General features: G+C 47.1%; 2 protein-coding genes across 9 annotated transcripts in view; both read right to left on the reverse strand.

The window, feature by feature from the left end:
• Positions 1 to 576: 576 nt before the first annotated feature.
• AMHR2 (anti-Mullerian hormone receptor type 2) lies at positions 577 to 6,647 on the reverse strand. 7 transcript variants are annotated; one of them, XM_007125761.3, is made up of 11 exons: positions 6,496 to 6,647; positions 6,017 to 6,199; positions 5,555 to 5,746; positions 5,209 to 5,283; positions 4,921 to 5,051; positions 4,575 to 4,805; positions 2,641 to 2,755; positions 2,326 to 2,498; positions 1,989 to 2,136; positions 1,685 to 1,821; positions 577 to 786 (listed from the first exon to the last, which is right to left on the reverse strand). In XM_007125761.3, exons 1-11 carry the CDS (start codon positions 6,566 to 6,568, stop codon positions 577 to 579), a joined length of 1,668 nt encoding a protein of 555 aa, XP_007125823.2. In that variant the 5' UTR covers positions 6,569 to 6,647. The 7 variants fall into 7 exon arrangements, with proteins under 7 accessions (XP_007125823.2, XP_028347122.1, XP_028347121.1 ...); XM_028491321.2 differs by having other exon boundaries at positions 5,498 to 5,746; XM_028491320.2 differs by lacking the exon at positions 2,641 to 2,755 and adding an exon at positions 3,122 to 3,296 and having other exon boundaries at positions 5,498 to 5,746.
• A 64-nt stretch (positions 6,648 to 6,711) lies between these two features.
• The window catches only part of SP1 (Sp1 transcription factor), a 55,422-nt gene continuing 43,310 nt past the window's right edge, over positions 6,712 to 18,823 (reverse strand). Inside the window, exon 6 of one of the 2 annotated variants that reach the window (XM_028491315.2) lies at positions 6,712 to 6,791. In XM_028491315.2, coding sequence (XP_028347116.1) covers positions 6,772 to 6,791 — 20 coding nt within the window. In that variant the 3' untranslated portion in view covers positions 6,712 to 6,771. Of the gene's footprint in view, positions 6,792 to 14,666; positions 18,459 to 18,823 lie in introns of those variants that run through there. The other variant, XM_007125762.4, reaches the window with a different exon arrangement.

Genomic DNA, 18,823 nt, shown 5'->3' on the forward strand with positions numbered 1-18,823 from the left:
CTCCTGGTCTTCAGGACACATCTCAAGCATCCTGTGCTCTGTGAGGCCTCCCCACTCAAGCCTCAGGAGAGGATACTGCCCCAGGACACTGTATAGGTAGCCAACAAAATGAGCTGTGGGTCTCAGAGCAGTTTCAGAGCAGCAATTTCATCTTTCTCATCCTTTTCCCAGTGCCAGTATGAGATCCCACCAAATAAAGCCTTATGAAAGAGAAGGAAAAGGAGAGAGACAGGACGAGTGCAGGATCACTGGAAGGGAGGAAGGCCTCAGGACCAGGACATAGAGTCAGGGAAGCTAACTTTATCTCTTTCCTGTGCACACACCACCACCACCCCCAGTCACTGGTCAGAAGCAGTGGATTGGATACCCACAGAAGGATCCATCCAAGCATTTGGAAAGTAGGAAAGGCCGTGGCGAGGCAGAGCAGACAGGCATCTGATCACCGTATTTATGTTTCCATGTACACCGACTCTACGTAAACTGCATATTTACACATGAGAACTGGTACAGGCAGGTTGAGGATATCTGGAACAAGGGCCGTGCTGAACACTGAAGTGGCAGACACTCAGCTGAGGCCTACGAGGGAGAATGGCAGGGCGGAGGAGTAGAGAGACGGTCTTCTGGGCAGAGAGGTGGGCAGCCATGTGGACAGCCCTGTGGGAAGGGGTGAGCCTCCTGAGGACGGGCCAGGGAAGCCAGGCGCTGCTGTACACACTCAGCTGTCAGCCGTGCTTCTGGGTCTGCATCCCAGCAGTCCTCCAGGAGCTCTCTCAGGCCACCAGGGTCCTGGGAAGAATGACCAGGAGGCAGGCTTTACCCCAGGATCCTGAGTGGCCCCATGAGTGGCCCCAGGGTTAAAAGGTATCTATCATGGCCCTGTTCTCAACACTCTTCTTCTGATCCTTCCTGGAACCTTCTTCCTCCCCTTCACTGAAATCCAGCCCTTTGCATCTTGTTCCCTATGAGACAGGTTCTCTCCAAAGAGTCCACCTTTTCCTCTGAGGAGCTAATTCAGGTTAATTAATGGCTTACCATGCTGATGGGAAATTACTCTCCTTCCTCTCAGGCAATCAGGGTCTTCTGCAAACAATGCCTGGGCCTTTGTTATCTAACCCAACAGACACTTGTGCAGTGGAAACTTCAGATCAGGTAGCAGAGGAATGGGCTTCCTGTCAGGAAACTATTTTCCTCAGAAACCCTGAAATTTCACTATTAGGCCACTGTTTTAACCCTTCATACTTAGTTCTGGCTGTTATTGGGTCATGGCAGAAACACAGAGTGTGTAGGACAGAATGAGGAATTATTGGATTAAATGTTGGGCTCCAGTGTACTAGGAGAGGAGCCATCTTGGGGGCAGAGCTCAGGGCAGAAGCAAAGCCAAGGAGGGCTTCCTGGAGGAAGGAACTGAGGAACAGGGCAAACTGATGATGGAGAGAAGAGGGACAGACAAGGCAAGACTGAGCAAGAGGAAGGTGTGTGTCTCAGGAATGGGCTGTGTGAGACTTACGGTGGAAGGGGATGAACTGAGGTTCAGAGCAAGTTTGCCCAGCTCCAGCTGAACATGAGCCAGGAGGGTGGGAGATGAGAGGGGGTAGGAGTAGGTGGGCTGGTCCTGGTGGACAAGTCCTTGAAGCCCATGCCAGGACTCTCCAGGTCCCCAGCCCACCAGCCTGTGGCCTCTTACTGTGGCAAAGCAGCACCAGGTGGATGGGATGTGAGGGCGCCTTCTCTCCTCCACTGCCAAGGTCCACAGCTCACAGGTGGTAGGGGTGCTACCCAGTTCTGCCTCATAGGCCAGTTGGAAGGGTGGTGGTCTGCTGTCTGGGAAAAGGCACATGGGGCTAGGTGTCAGCTAGCCCGAGGGGGTGCCTTCTTGCGGAACGGCCAAGAGGGAGAAGGGAAGAGCCTCCTGGGTCAGGAGGTAGGTGGGTCTGGAATGGGTAGGTGGGGTGTGGGGGGAGTGAGGCCACTGTCACACCCATCCTTACCGGGTCGCAAATCTGGGCAGCGGCTCATGATCTCCCACAGGAGCAGAGCCAGAGAGTAAACATCAGCTCGCCGGAGGGCCGTGCCCCAGTCCTGTAGGTCCAGAGTCTTGTCCAAGAGCTCCGGTGCCATGTACCTCTGGGTGCCAGCCTAGACAGCAAGGCATGGAGGGCCAACAATCATCACCACGGCAATCCTCACCGCACAATGGTCCATGAGACAACCCCCTAACTAGACTCAGCAACATCCCACGTGCTATAGGTGCTGCCGCACTATTGTCACATCTTTATCAGCACCGCCACCAGCATCCTGGGCCTCACCCTTATCCAGAGAACTGACCTCCATGATGGCAGCTGGGCCTCGGGGTTGAGTAGGAGCCCAGGTTGGGGGCTGGGCGAGGCCAGGGAGCACCAAGGCGAGGCCCAGGTCTCCAATGGCGCATGACCCATCGTCCCGAATGAGCACATTCTGGCTGCTCAGATCCCGGTGGGCGATACCTGGTTTATATTGGCCTGTGGGAGAAGCCAGGTTGAAGGGACATGGATCTTCTTCTTTTCTCTTTTTGACCCAATCCTTCCCCTCCAAGCTAAGGGAAAATCAGAAACAGCGGTGTGGCTCCTGACTCCCACGGCTTCCTGCCCCCAGCTCACCCACCATCCTGCCAGCGTTCCTCATGGAGAAACGCCAGGCCCTGCGCCAGGGACAGTGCCATCCGCAGGGAACTTCCCCAGTCACTGGTGTGCTGGGCCAAGTAATGGCACAGGGAGCCCTGGGGAGAAGCAGAGAGAACAGAGGGACACACAAAGCTGGAGGTGGCTGGTCCACCCCAGGGAGCAGAGACCGATGGATCCCCCTGCGTCTCCCAGCAGACTTACACACCGACACACCCAGGGCAAGGCAGCAGGCAGTGGAGGAGTGAGCGCGTGCATCAGTTGGACTGACAGGAAAAACAGTAGCTCTAGTTCAAGTGTCCCGAGCACTTACTGCGTGCCAGGCCTCCTGTAGCCCTCACCACAACCCTGGGAGGTGGGTACTCCCGTCACTCCTGTTTTACAGATGAGGAGCTTGCTGGAAATCCCTGGGCAAGAGAGTAGCAGAGCTTGACCCTCAGCAGTCTGACTCCAGCATCACTCACCTTTAGCCACCTCATACTGCCTCACAGGACTTGGGGTAAAGACCGAAACAGAAGAGGCAGAGCGGGTTAGGCGGGGCACCCTCGCGAACCACCTGGCCTGAGGTGTCACCCTGTAGCAGAGCGCGGATGGGGAGAGCCGTTGGGTAGGAGAGCAGCTGGCAGGGAGCAACTGGAACTGGAGGGAAAGGAGCAATAGAATCCCTCATTCTGTAAACATTATTGAGCACTTTCAGTGAGCCAGGAAAGGTAAACAAACAAACAAAACTAAAAAAGCAGTGATTTTTGAGCTAGGCAGTGAGGTACATTGGTCAAAGAAGGGACTTTCCAGAATTCAAGATTTCAGAGGTGAAGGAACTACAGGTGCTGATAAAGTCCCACGTCCTTAGCAGGCCTACAAGGCCAGTGTGCTCTGGCCCCTGCCTACCGATTCCTCTTCATCCTTTTTGCTCATAATCCTCCTTATTCTTCTCTTATAGTACCTTTTCTTTAAAAAAAAAAATATTTATTTATACCTGGTCTCGCGGGCTCCTTAGCTGTGGCACAGGAGTTCTTAATCTTAACAACTTGTGGCATGAAAACTCTTATTTGCAGCACACATGTGGGATCTAGTTCCCTAGCCAGGGATAGAACCCAAGTCCCCTGCATTGGGAGCACAGAGTCTTACCCACTGCACCACCAGGGAAGTCCCTAGGGTACTGTTTAGTACTCCTAATAGTGAGACTGTTAACCACATTGTTCTAGAATATGTTTCTTAATGTTGCCTAAGATCGAATTACTTTTCAGTGGCAGCCTATCACACTGTTGATTAAAACTCAGACTAACTAAATGCCAATTCTGTACTTACGTAGTTGAATATATTAGGAATTTACTTTGATAGTTGTTACATTTTATCTTAACTGAGCAAGGCTTCTATAGAATATTATATGACCCATGGATGAGCTCGAGTCTTACCCACTGCACCACCAGGGAAGTCCCTCTTGTAGTACCTCTTCTTTCAGCAGTTAACACGCTTGACATTTTACACTTCTTTTTGTGTTTGCTTGATCCATTTCTGCTTCCCTACTACTCTATAAAATCTGGAAAGGCAGGGACTGGGTGTGTTTTTCCTAGCACAGGAAGTGTGACATATAGTTCATAAACATTAGTTGAATGCCTGGAGGTAATTCTTTAACAATGGTTTTCCTTGAGGTTGGGAATATTAATTGTTTTGATCTCTCCCTTTTCTTGTCAATGTAAGTCAAAAACGTTAGCAAGTACTGCTTATAATAATAAAAGGTAAAAACAATACAAATCACTTTTAATGTTCTACATTAAATGTTCTAATGGAAATGTAAAGAATAAGAATAAAGCAAAAGAATAAGCGTGGACAGGGCCTCGCTGCCATCCAGCACCCCCGCCCCGACGCCTTCCCACACACAGGCAAACACACACATATTCGTTCCTCAGCACTCACCCTGGGGTGTAGTTCCAGTACCAGCAGGGGCCCACAGGGCAGGGGACCAGGGCTGCCCCTGCTGGCGGTGATCAAGCGGACAATGTGGTCATGCCGTAGGCCCGGCAGCCCGTACAATGCTCTCTCAGCTTGGAACTGGGCCACAGCCCTCAGGGGGAAGGCCTTGATGGCTACCAGCTTGCCTTGCAGCCGCCCGGCCCACACCACTGCATGACCTCCTTCCCGGATTACCTGGTGAGGACATGGTGCTGGGTGTGGGCCCCAGCTAGGAGCAGAGCCAGGCTTCCTCCCCAGCACACCCTCCGAGAGCGCCCAGAGGAGCCCGCCGCCCACCCTCCCCAGCCACCTGGGAGAAGCACAGCTCGGGCAGCTCGGGCAGCTCCGCACTCCAGTCCCTGCCTGAGTGTGGCTCCGGCTCGGGCTCTGGCCCTGGCTCTGGCCCACCGTGCACTGGGCAGGCCTTCCGTTGTAGCAGGGCTGAGGCAGAGAAGAGCCTTAGGGCTGGGGTGCACGGGTATGGAGACTGGGAAGGGGGCTTTGTGGGAAGTGATGGGGGTCAGGGGAGCCTGGAGAGGGGTCAGAGCGCTGGGACAGTGTGTTGGGGTCACAAGGGAGGAGTGGGGCAGATTAGTACCCAAGATGATGTTGCTCAGCAGCAGCAGGAGGAGGAGCAGCCCCAGCAGCACCAGTGCCATCCAGATGGACTCGCCTGGACGTTAAAGCAAGAATGCAGGCTGGATGAGCCCTGCTCCAAATCGTGCTCTCTGCTCCTCTCCCGCTCCTCAGAGAAGTTGCTTCTCCACCCGCCCCCACCCTGGTCACAAGCCCCCTTATCTCCCAGTCACCAGGGCAACCAACTTCTCAAGGCCAGGAGGAGGGAAGCTTGGGATGGGGGGTAGGGTGAGAATTGGCCCCGGTTCTACCTCTCATTCTAACCTGGGCTCCAGCCCCCACCTGGCTCCAGCATCCTGGGTGGCTACCTGGGATGGCCTTGGGACCCTGGGAACCAGGTGTCCCAGGGCTCCCCAGATGAGGCAGATGGCTGTAATTGGCATTGCAGAAGTCAGTGCCACAGGAGCAGGTGAAGAGAGTAAAGCTGGGACTAGGATGGGCTCGGGGGCTCGGGTCACAGTGGGGGGACTCACAGCCTGGCTCATCACTGTCTCGGCATCCTGATGGGATGGGATTGAGAGAAGAGGAGAGAAAGGGGGCGAGAGAGAGAGAGAGAGAGAGAGAGAGAGAGTGTACGAGTGAGCATAACGGGGTCTGGGAACACGGAGGGGGTCCCTTCTCTATCAGAGGCATCCCTTCCATCTCTTATGGGCTTTTCTTTCCCTCCACACATTCCCTTTCTACTCCTCTCCTCAGCTGCCACCCCCACCCACCCAGGATATGCCTCTCTCCCCCACTGGCTATCGCCTGCCATGTGCTGTGCCATTCACCTTGCATCTCCACCTGTGCCTGGTCTTGGGTCAGGTTCCAGATCCCAAAGCAGCAGCGGCTGTAGAGGCAGCTGATAACCCTGGGGGGCCCTGGTCCTGCATCTAGCAGCTTCCCCAGATTCTTGGTGCTTCCCCGCACTCCAGGGGCCTCAAAGAACACACAGGTCCGCCTGCCTGGGGGTGCTGCAGCCCAGAGTAAGGAGAGGGGAGGGTTCAAGATGAGAGTGAATGCAGGGGCAAAAACAGCAGCCAAAGAGAGACAAAACATGCTTTATATCCCAGGGCCAGCCTGGTAAAGCCACAGGAGGAAACAGGGTCAGCAGAGGCCTGGAACCTGACCCCCACCAAGGGGACCCATAGCTGTACCCATCACCTTGCCCACCCCATCACCACTCCTCCAAAGGGGTGGCTGCTGCTTCAAGTGCCCCCTCCCTTAATGGGTAGGTGGAAGGACCCTGCTCCTCCCTGTAGACACTTACCTCGCACAGCTGTGGGAAGCAGTGCCCAAAGCCCCAGAATCCCCAGCATCATGCAGTGGGAGGGGGGGAGCATGAACCAACACAGCTGCCCCTGGCCAGAGCTTCCTTCAGATGCAGGGCACCGTGGGGCTTCTGATCCTTTAGTCCCCAACTCCGCCCCCTCCCTCTTCCCAGTCTCTGTGGGGGAGACGGCTGCTGAGGGGGAGAGGATGGGGTGTGGGGAGAAGCAGGGAGAGAGAGGGAGGAGCAGAGAACCAATCTCGTGTCTTCCTCTCTTCAGCCACCTCCTCTTTTCTCTGTAAAGTGGGAGGAGGGGGACTTAGTGGTCCCGCTGAGAACCCAGCAATGCCTAATTTCAAACCTCTGCCCTTTGCTGACCCTAGGACAAAATGCTGGATCCTGTCAGCCCTTCCCAGGCTGGAAACCAAAGAGAGGTCAAGTGCTCAGAGCCATTCAGCTGTGCCCAAGAGCCTTTCTAGCCCTTATTTTCCGGGCTCAGATCTGCAGTTCCCTGGGCACAGAGAGGCTTCACAGCCTATACTAGAGTTGACCTCATTTTCCAAACTCAAGAGTCAGAAAAGCAGTTGTATAAAATCAGTCAGAGGGCTTCCCTCGTGGCGCAGTGGTTGAGAATCTGCCTGCCAATGCAGGGGATACGGGTTCGAGCCCTGGTCTGGGAGGATCCCACATACCGCGGAGCAACTGGGCCCGTGAGCCACAATTACTGAGCCTGCGCACCTGGAGCCTGTGCTCCGCAACAAGAGAGGCCGCGATAGTGAGAGGCCTGCGCACCGCGATGAAGAGTGGCCCTCGCGTGCCACAACTAGGGAAAGCCCTTGCACAGAAATGAAGACCCAACACAGCCATAAATAAATTAATTAATTTTTAAAAAATTACTGAGTTTTAAAAAAATCACATTGAAAATAGGTATGATGGTAAATTTTACGTCATCAAAATTTTTTAAAAATCACATTGAGTCACACACTAAACACATCACCATTATTGAAAAGGCAACAAACTTTTATTGACCACCTACGTGCTAGGGCACAGCTAGGGCTATGAATTTTACAATCATCTCATCTAATTCTCCCATTGAGCTATTTATTATTATTTTCACTTTATAGGTAAGAAAGTTGAATTTAGGTAACTTGCCCAAGGTCACTCTGCTAGGAAATAGCACAACTAGGATTTGGACCTTGTTAAGTCTGACTCTAAAGCCCAGGCCCTGTTCTTTTCACTTATGCCATGATGCCGGAAAGAAAATACAAAATTCGGCAATAAAAAAATATTTCCATTTAACACAGTATTTGAATATTTGAATATGGATTGAGGAAATGTGCATCAATACCTGTGAGCAGGCCACTAACTAGAAAAAGATACAGTTCAAACTATCACCACCAGAGGTCAGCAGACATAGGAGAAACTCGGGGACATAGTGAGGGGGCAGAAAGGGCATCCTCTGATAACTAATATCCATAGTACATCTCCAATATCTATTAAGCTGCATGAACTGTAAAATGTGAAGAGAGGGCACAGGGTATGTAGAGGGAATGTCAGCGTGGAGATGGAAGGAGAGAGGTCTATAGCTTGTGCTGCAGTTGAGAGACAGGAGGTGTCCAACTCCACCAGATTACTGCTCAGAATAAGGGAAACTACAGAGCAGCTGCCTCCCATGAGAATTAGAGCCAGAGGAGACTGGTTCCCTGTTTTCCTAACCTTCTGTTCCCCTGGTGGCTGCCTGGAAACCCTTTCAGGGGATGGTCTGGCTTAGATCAAGGCTGAGGACCTGAGTACTCTGATTCTGGAGGCTTTCTCCTGGAGAGGCTGCATGAGAGGGTAAAAGCTCCAGTAGTGTGAAGCAGCAGCTAGAGGAATGACCAGGGCTTAGAGGCTGGTGGATAGCTGCCCATCCCCTCCGGGGTCCTTTTGGGAGTCCAGTGAGGTGGAATGTTGTACTTAGTTACAACTATCTTCCTTCACCAGCTCCCAGATCAGTAAGTCAGGGACTGAGGGGATGAGTTGAAGGTGAAATACTTTCCTGTGTCAGGAGTGTCTCAGGAGACTCTCCTCCAGAGAGCAAGATAAGGATCAGGCAGGAAGGCAGAGTCTCCTCACCCAAAGCCTTGGATAACTACTCTCAAGACAGAAACGTTCCAGTCAGGTTTACAGGAACTGGCAGTCAGAGTTTAGAGTTGAGGTGGTGAGAGAAGGGGTAAGGATTTGAGAGCTGGGGGATTAGGAAGGTCCTGAGAGAGAACTCAGCACAGAAGAAAGCCTTCCTGGATTCCACATACACAAAGCTCTTCATTAGAATCCCCTGATTAAAGTCTGCAGTGGCCCAATAATTTACCTTTGACCCCACTGATGACAAGACTAAAGTGAGTTGTTTATTCAATTTATAAAATATTAGGTCCTAGTCTTAAAAAGGTGTTCCATTAAGTGCTGGACCTACAAAGATACATGTGATTCCTGCCCTCCAGGAACTCGTAGTCTAGAAAGGCAGGAAAATATATCAATAAGCAACCAGAAAACTGTGTGAAGCTAGGGGTATGAACAAGGAGCTATACAAGCAGAAAGATCAAACAAGCTAATTCTGTTCAGGGCATAGAAGACAAGGGAAGAAAGGTGCCCAGAGGTTTCACAGCAAAAGCGATATTTAAATTGTCTCAAGGTAAACACACTGAAAACAAATACAAGGAGGCTGATTATTACAGGCCAAGGGAACAGCAAAAAATAAAGGCAGCAAGAATAAAGGTATGAACATAAAGTGTGTATGGTAGTGTGTTGGGGGCGGGGGAGATTGAGCAGGAAAAAGGGGTATGAGATATGAAGCAGAAAATCGTGACTAGATTTAGACTGGAACCAGATTGGAAAGTGTAGACTTTTCCTAAAAGCAAAGGATTTTATGCAGGGGTCTGGTGGCAAAGTGGAAGATGGATGACTGAGGCTCAGGGAGACTAGAAGAAGGGAGATCAGTTACAAGACCTAAGCAGTAGCCAGGGTGAGTACTAGGACAATGGAAATAAAAAAAAAAGAGGGAAGGAATTCCCTGGAGGTCCAGTGGTTAGTACTCCACGCTTCCACTGCAGGGGGCCCCAGGTTCGATCCCTGGTCAAGAAACTAAGATCCTGCAAGCCACTCGGTGAGACCAAAAAAAAAAATCCACAACCCCCACCCTCCAAAAAATAGATAAATAAAAGAGGGAAACAATTGAGATACACTGTATTTTTAAAAAATTTATTTATTTTTGGCTGCGTGGGGTCTTCATTGCTGCGTGTGGGCTTTTCTCTAGTTGCGGCGAGCGAGGGCTACTTTTCGTTGCAGTGCACGGGCTTCTCATTGCGGTGGCTTCTCTTGTTGTGGAGCACGGGCTCTAGGCACGTGGGCTTCAGTAGTTGTGGCACGCGGGCTTCAGTAGTTGTGGCTCGCGGGCTCTAGAGCGCAGGCTCAGCAGTTGTGGTGCTCGGGCTTAGTTGACCCACGGCATCTGGGATCTTCCCAGACCAGGGCTCGAACCTGTGTCCCCTGCATTGGCAGGCGGATTCTTAACCACTGCGGCACCAGGGAAGTACCGAGATACACAGTATTGGTAACTGACAGGATTGGTAATCAAATGAATGTTGGTAGATGAAAGGCAGAATTAAAAGATGATTCTGAGGGGAATTCCCATTCCCTCGTGGTTCAGTGGTTAAGAATCTACCTTCCAATGCAAGGGACACGGGTTCGATCCCTGGTGGGGGAACTAAGATCCCACATGCTGCAGGGCAACTAAGACTGGACGCTGCAACTACTGAGCGCGCAAGCTCTGGAACCCTTGCGCCACAACTAGAAAGAAGCCCGCGAGTGCTGCAACGAAAGATCCTGCATGCCGCAACTAAGATCCGATGCAGCCAAATAAATAAATATTTTTAAAAAGAGATGATTCTGAGGTTTCAAGCATAAGTGATCAAGGAGTAGTAATACTGTTAAGTGAAGTGAGGAACAAAGGATTATTTTCCTTTCTTACATGTTGAGTTTGAGTTATCTGTGGGACATTCGGATGAAAATGTCCACTAAGCAGGCTGCCAGAATGAGAAAAGTGAGGCGTTTTGATTTGGGAGTCATCAAAATGTATGTAATAGATAAAGAATGGATGCAACTTGTTTAGGGGGTGAAGAGTAAGGAAAGGACCCAGGATGGGGAACAGCAGTATTTCAGGGACAGAGGAAGAAGTGGCTATGAAGGAGACTAAAATAGAAAGGTTGAAGGAAAACCAGAAGTGCCTCAGTTTCACACTCAGTGGGAAGAAAGCACTAAGACACACACTGTTGCAAAGAGGTCTAAGAGGCTAAGGACTGAAAGACCACCCGAGCAGGCAACCAGGGCGCTGGTACTGATAAGAAAAAAATTGGTAAACGATAGGTGCTTAACAAAGTGGACTGAGAGGTGAAAGAGAAAAATGTAAACTACTTTCACTAGCTTTGGAAATGTTAAGAATCAGATCAGCAGCTTGAAGAGGAAGCACAGGTTTTTCAAAATGGGGGGTGAGGAGCAGGGAGGCAGATTTTAACATGTTTATAGGCTGATAAAAGGGGACCCAGGAGAGACTGAAGATAAAAGGAGAAAATACTATCGAAACGAAGAACAAAAAGAAGTTAAAGAAAACAAGGTTGAGAGCACAAGTGGCAGGGTTGGCCTTGTAAAGGAAAAATATTTCTCTCAGAAGAGAGAAGGGGGTAAACTGGCACTGGTGAGTACCTAGATGTTTGTTAGACAGAAGAGAGGGAAGTTTGAGGAAATTGATGCTTCTGTTTCATGAAATAGGAAGCAAATCACCTGCTGAAAACTGGGGTCAGGACTGGGAAATTTGCAATTAATGGTCTCACTCACCAGACTATGAAGTACTTAATAGCAGGGCTTGTCTTATTTCATTTTTTATCCTCAACCTAGCACATAGTAAGGGCTCAATAAATGTTTACTGACTGAATAGCTGGCACAACTATTAAAGGCCCACTTAAGGCTCCAAAGCCAAAAAATAAACACTCCCCCCCAAAAAAACCTCCAATAAAGTCAAATATTAAAATGTTATATTGCTAATGGCTACATAAGGAAATCAACTGGCTGGCTGAGTGATTGACAAAATTGACATAGGGAATCAAATGACCAAAAATAATCAAGAATGCTGGTAGCTATATATAAACAAGCAGCCAAGGATTCTTAGATAGGTAGGAAGGGAAGTAAACGTATAGGCTGATGGGAAATGGGAAAGGCTGTCAAAATAACTTCAATTTCAGTTTCAAGGGGCCATAATCCAGATTCGATCATTTTAGACACAGGTTGGTATTGACTGAATGTAAAATATGTTGGAGCTAGATCTTGGTTTCTAAATACCATTCTCCAATAAAAAGAACAAAGGCTCCTTGGAGAAATGGCTGATCTAGGGCTGGGGGCAGGGAAAATACAATATGAGCCTGAAGTATCTTGTGTATCAGAAAGTACGAAAGTGCTCAAAAAAACAAACGGATGTAGACGTATCAAGGGGACACAGAAGTCAACTTGAAAGCACTCCCAATGTCCAAAGCTGGGACAATTCCATCAAAATAGTGTATAACTGGATTATAACCACCCGCCTATAAAATAAATATACGTGAGTACATGCTAGTTTAAATTAATGGAGAAGAGACAGTTTGCTCACAGAAGCTTAATTCCCACCAACCCCATTAAGGGTGGCCTAGACTTACTTCCAAAGAATGGGGAAAGAGAAACAGTGGAGAAACCAAGCAAACACTACCTTAACCAGGTGCTGAAGGTTTTATCATCAGTAATGTCACATGGTTATCACATACTCCTTGACAGGATGTGATGAGAAGGACATTTCACCTGTGCAGGTATTTTTTTTTAAAAAAACCTGTAAGCTCAGTCTAATAATGAGAAAAAAATCAGACAAATTCAGACTGGGGAATATTCTACAGGACATGGCCAGTACTCCCAAAGATTGTCAAGGTCATGAAGAACAAGAGAAGACTAAGAAACTGTCACAGAGAAGACCAGGGAGACATATCAACTAAACGCAATGTGGTATCCTGCAATAGACCCTGGAACAGAAAAAGGCCAACAATGGATGAAGCCCATAAAGCCTGGGATTTAGCTAAAGTAATGTACCAGTGTCAGTTCCTTAATTTTGACAATGTACCATGACAATGTTAATAATGGAGAAAACTAGGGAAGGGGCATATAGAAACCCTCTGTACCATCTTTGCAACTTTCCTTTGAACTTAAAAGTATTTCGAATAAAAAGCTAAATAAAAAAAGTTTGGCCTGCCCCTGCTCCTCTGGGTCCTCCACATTTCTATGTAGTCATGGCACACTGATTTGGTCATGAAACTCTACCCGGGAGTTAAGTGTAGGACAACTGCACTGATTAACATGTATGTAACAATAGCGTAGCTGGAAACCTTTGTTGGGTTTAGTATATGAAGTTATATTCTCCCCATTCCCAACCCTCTCAACACACCAGAGACATGGCTTTTTATTAAAAAAACTTTTTTTAATTGGTTTACAAAGGAGCTACAGACTACATTGAACTAATCTTTGTACAAAAAGGCAAAAAAAAAAAAAAAAAAAAAAAAAGCCCCCAAACACCCAGAGACAAAAGGTAGGGGGAGAGACAAGAAAGGAAGATACAAAAGAGCAGGAAGAAACTAAGACAAGAGATTAGCATCATACATACACAAGATCAAGGGGAAAAAAGAGCAAGAAAGATGAGAGAGCATTTAAAAGTTATTTCCCCACACAGCCCCAGTGATAACCGGATTGGAACGAACAACAAACACAGCATGAGATTATTAAGAGATTTTAAAAAGGCAACAGTGGTATGGAGACTGGTTATTGACAGTGTTAAGAGAGAGAAATAAACTTGTTTTAGGCACCAGAGACTGGAGCACTGCCCCTCCCTCCCAGAGGAGGAGAGACTCGGGAAGAGGAAGCAGGCCCTGGAGCAGCTGCCATTGGTGGGTGTAGACGTGGTCTCCTCAGGTCAACCTCAGCATGTTTTCCCAAAATCTTTGTGCCCTAGACTCTAGGTGAAAGCTATGGGATGTCACTGGGAGAAAGGGGTGATCAGAAATATGAAGACTTGCCCTTGTGCACACTGTTCAAGAGCAGCTGCTGGGAAAGTGGGGGTCTGGGTAAAGAATCCCATTCCTCTGTGGAGAAGGCACAGTGTAATTCCTGAAGGTGAGAAAGAGGAAAACACACACCCCAGGAGAGGTATCAACAAGGTCCTCACCACAGGCAGCCTCAGCCCCTTATGTTATGCTTTTTTTCGGATACTGAAGGGAGCTGAGGGACAATCACCATGCCTCTTCTTGCTCAGCAGGGACATGGAAGGCTGGGGTTGTTTGATAATGAGGAAAGGGGAAAATGGGACAAAATACTCATTTCCCTCAAATGAACATTGGGGAGGAAATCTTTTTGGGTTCGGGGAAGTCAAATTAGAGAAGACCTAGGAGGGGAATAAAGCCAGGGACTCCCATTTTTTTCCCTTTCCCAGACTCCAATCTAAGGCAAGTGAGCTAAATCTGGAAGAGGGAGTAGGAATTTAAGCTTAAGGCTGCTTAATGTCCTACTGGGGGCTGGTGTTTAGGGAAGGCAGACAAAGAAAAGAAACAGGTCAACCTCAAAGCTGGTCTGCTCATCCTCCTAGATGAGGTCTGTACCCCAGGAGTAGAGCCAAGAGAGGCACCAGAGAGCACACAGGCTCCTAAACAAAAGTAATAACCTACCCATACTTTATCAGCAGTTTTCAAAAGCAATGTTTTCCGGGATTGGAGAAGTGCCATATCCTCCTCCCTTTCCCCAAAGCTACTGCTGCCACCTTTCATCCTTGCACATAAGTTACTGGCTCTCTTCTAAGGGAGATGAAACTCTGAGATTTCACATTTCTCCTCCCAACTCCAAGAGGCTACTCAGCTTTGAATAGGGGAAAGGGGAGTTATGCAAAGGGCCCCTCACTTGAGGCAGCTAGACTATCCTCATTTCCTTGGTACCTGGATCAGGACTCCTTTGATCTGATCCCAAGGTCCAAAAGGCATCAGGGTACTTACAATTGAATGAAAACTTTAAGTAACTAGCACCAGGGCTCCCCCAAAGCACAAGAGGGGCCTGATTAATACCCTCAGAAGAACCCCTCAAAAGGTATATAAATTTATTGCGTCCTAGCAGAGATCTGCAGCTTCCAGTATTCACACAATGTGAAGATATTAACAATACAAAATATATTCTGAAGTCAAACATCTGCAGTTCATAGTGCTTTCTCAGATTTGTTAAAAAAATACAATGCTTAGTTTCCTATATAGGATATACAAAAGCAAAAAATATATATATGTATATAGTAGAAATAAAATCAATCAGCCATAGTAATTTACAGCCTTTGTCTCTAACCCTCCCCCAATCATAATCTTTACCCCACACTTCAGTCTATACTTTCTGGGATCAAGAGTTCTATCTATTCTGAACTCTGAGAAATGTCTGTTAAATTGCATTCTGCATAGCACCCACAAACAGGGTGCCAGCTGGGAAGTCCCTGAAGGAAGATGGTGTGGGTTGTTACTGCTCTGGGTAAAAAGTCAGACAGTCAAATGATAAGCAGATAAATGTGACTGGGCAACCTGAACGGACAAGGGAATAATATTACCACTCCTCTGGGCACCCCCCACCCCACAAGGTTTGGTCATTGAAAAGTTAAATAAAAAAGCAACTCTTGAAAAAAATTTAGAATCAATAGCCTGTCAGTTACATTAATTTCTTCTGGCAAAAAGTTCAGGGAAAGGGACTTTCATCAATAAACTCCTGACTCAAGGAATGTGGGCTCCTAACTTCCTGTGGAAAAGACTGAGTGACTTACTGCTGCTGGGAGACAAAAGCAGAAGCTGCTTCAGTTTTAGGGCCAAACAAGATACTGGATCCGGAGCTTCCTTGGTGAGAAGGAAATAGGGCAAGTGGAAAGAACTGGATATAAATTCACTCATGCTAATGAATGGAGTTGAGGGTAAACCAGCATTCCATTCCAGAGAAAAACATCATCAAATAACCTTCTAAAAGCTTGTAGGCTTCAGCATCATTAAGCTAGTTTATATCTAATAACTTCATACTGGGGAAGATTCCATTCCTTGAAATGCTCTAGCGAAATACTATACACTTCAGTGAGTTATCCTGCCCTTTTCCTCCAGAAGATGCCTATGAACATGATTACAGACATAAAATAACAGGTTCTGAGTTCTGCCTTTCAGAGGGAACAAAGGGTGCGATAAGAGGCTCGGCATGGATAACTTCTACTTCAGTATTAATAGAATTTGATCTGGGGAAAAGTTCCTTGCAATACTTCCTGTGTTAAAAACAGTATTAAGTCTGCAGAGAAAAGATCAAATGGAGTAAACTTTTGTTTAGAATATTAAGTTATTGTATTTCAGGTTAAACAACAACACAAACTTACCCAAACCCTAATTTGGATAGATTTTATATAAAATATATAGTAGAATTATAGCATCATCTATTTGTAGTCAAGGTAAATAGATTCATGAAAGGAACTAGGACTCTGCTATAGATCTGGATGTTGGTTTCACTTTCAAACACAAAAATAGTTTCTTCTTTTAAAAGTGCAGTAGAATATCCCCCATTCATAATTGTAACTAATTTAGCAAAAGCAAAGAAATGACCTCAGGAACATACCCAGGTTTTAAGATAGATTTCTAGGTAATGGGCCTGAAAGGCATTTGATCTGAATTTATTTTCCAACAATTTCAAATATTAATTTCTCATCTGCGTGTAGATATATACAGGCACAAACACACATTCACACACAGTCATACACAAACACTTCACTTTCTATCAGATTAGGGTAATTTTTTATTGCAGGTCTCTTATAGTATTGGCTAACAGAAAACCTATCCCCAACCTAACAGATTACACACATACACACAGCCATTTCCACACTTCCTCACAGTGAAAAGCTCTCTGACAAGATACCAGAAGGTCGAGAGAGACAATGTTTTAATGGCTGGGCCTTGAGGACAACTCTGGTTGCATTTAAATCTCAGTGCCAAATGCACTAAGAGTTCCCTGCCGCTATAATTTTTGGATCAGTCTCTTCAGCAATCAGGCCACGGAGAAAGCAGGATGATTTTTCCTGATCTCTCCTATAAACCACAGTGGTAAGACAAGATTTCTTTTTGTTCTGGGCTATCATTCCCATGATCGCGTGTGCTTCCTTTCCCCTTAGGAACCACCCAAGGAAGAGTTAAGGGAAAAGATCAAAGAACCACTGCCTTGCCACTGGTCCATGCTCTGGAGTTTTGCAGAATGGAAACCCAGAACAGGTTCATCGGCTGATGCTCCTTAATAACATAATGGGAAAGAAACTACTGGGGATGTTCAAAAGAGGAAGTGTATTTCCTTTCAGAATGTGAACTCAGAAGCCCACACATCAAAGCTGAGAGCTACCTTGGAAGACAGTTGTACAAAGGTCCAAATAATCCACTAACTCCTGAACTGGACTACTTGAGTCACTTCCGCTTCTGAACACATCATTTTCCTATTGAAAGTCCCTACCTATTATTTGACCATCTTTTCACAGTTTATATAAACTGATCCCAGATTATAACCTTCAAAGGGTCTCTTGTACAATTCCATAGAAGGACTTCTGATTCTTGATGCTTAGAGCAGCTAATGAAGAGAGAGGTGCCTTTGACTCTCCAGCGCCAAGAGGGTGCCTGCGTCAGTAGTATTTTGAACACTCTCTTCACAGCTACCTCAAGCATTCGCCTGAGCTTCAAGGCTTCTCTATTCTGCTGCTGGGACTAAGGACTTTAAAAGAATGACAGAAGTGCCTCATCCAGGGACCACTACCAAAAACAAAGCATGAAGTGATCAGGTGAGAGAAGGGGAGACAGAAATGGTTGACTCAAGGAAGGAGTGCAAGAAGCTGATCCCAAATTAAAAGACAAAATTAAGAAAGGAAAACATTATGTATGTATATATAAACTAAAAGCAGAGCATATAAATGCTTAATCTGGTGGGAAGCCAAGACAACATCTATAGAAAATCTTGATGTGTCACAACAAGGCTCAGCCATAAGGAAATAAGGCAATATAAAAAAAAAAATGACCAAGTTATTTTGGTCACAGAATGGTCTCCTTCCTCCTCCCAGCCAACCCCTGCAAATGCATCTCTATATATCTTTTATATATATATATATATATATAATATAGAATCTGTTTTTTGTTAAAAAGTATTTCAATGATCATATATATTTATCAAGGCATGATGGCTTTAGAAAGGGGGGGGATCCATCATGGGGGAGCTGAGAAGGGAAATGCAGGAAGTGGAGGCTGGGGTAAGAAGTGTTAAGAAACTGGGGTCAAACAAATGCTCATCAAAGGGTGGCACCAACAGAATTTTCACTAATGTTTCCCACTTCAAGGAGGTACTGATGATACAGGTGGATACCAGGACCCCATCTCTTCTCTTGTATCCCTCCCCCAATTCTTCCCACCACCATGCATGTTTAATGCCTCATGGCTCTCTCTCCCACATGTCTCTTGGACCCATGCTACCTTGCATCCCAGGGTTGATGGGTATGGCCCATATGTCTCTGGCCCCGGGTGCCTGATCTCAGAAGCCATTGCCACTGATATTAATGGACTGCAGATCTGCCACCTGCATGACGTTGATGCCACTGTTGGCAAGACGGGCAATACCCTCTGGACAGATGGCCTCCATGGCTACCATGTTGGTGGTAATGAGGGCTGAAGGGGTGGCAGTGCCGCTGCCTTCTGAACCGGCCCCACTGTCCAGGGGCAAAGTGCCCACACTTAGGGCTACACCTGGGCCTCCCTTCTTATTCTGGTGGGTCTTAATATGCTTTGACAGGTGGTCACTCCTCATGAAGCGCTTGGGACACTCAGGGCAGGCAAATTTCTTCTCACCTAGGTAAAGGAAGAGAAAGAAGATGAGAAACTCACATCTCAGGAAGTAGTGGTACCTTGTCCAATTCACTGCTTTCAAACTATATAAGGCAGAATAAAGTTAGTCCTAGAAGGTGATTACAAACAAGAAAAACCTGGTGACTATCTTTTGCCTTTTGGGGGAACAAAAAATAAGTAAAGGCTGGGGAGTACTCAGAAAGGAAGGAGTATAGCAGAAAAGTAAGGCAGGACCTTCAAAATCCCACTCAAAAGCTAGCTCCTTCCTTCTTAAGGGTTTTCCAGATTAACTCCAATTCCATTCATGATCCATACATTCAGTTTCAAACATTAAGCTGCTCATAAATTTTAGTTATTTCATAGATATA

The sequence above is a fragment of the Physeter macrocephalus genome, chromosome 6, assembly GCF_002837175.3.
Source record: "Physeter macrocephalus isolate SW-GA chromosome 6, ASM283717v5, whole genome shotgun sequence".
NCBI classification, from domain to species: domain Eukaryota; kingdom Metazoa; phylum Chordata; class Mammalia; order Artiodactyla; family Physeteridae; genus Physeter; species Physeter macrocephalus.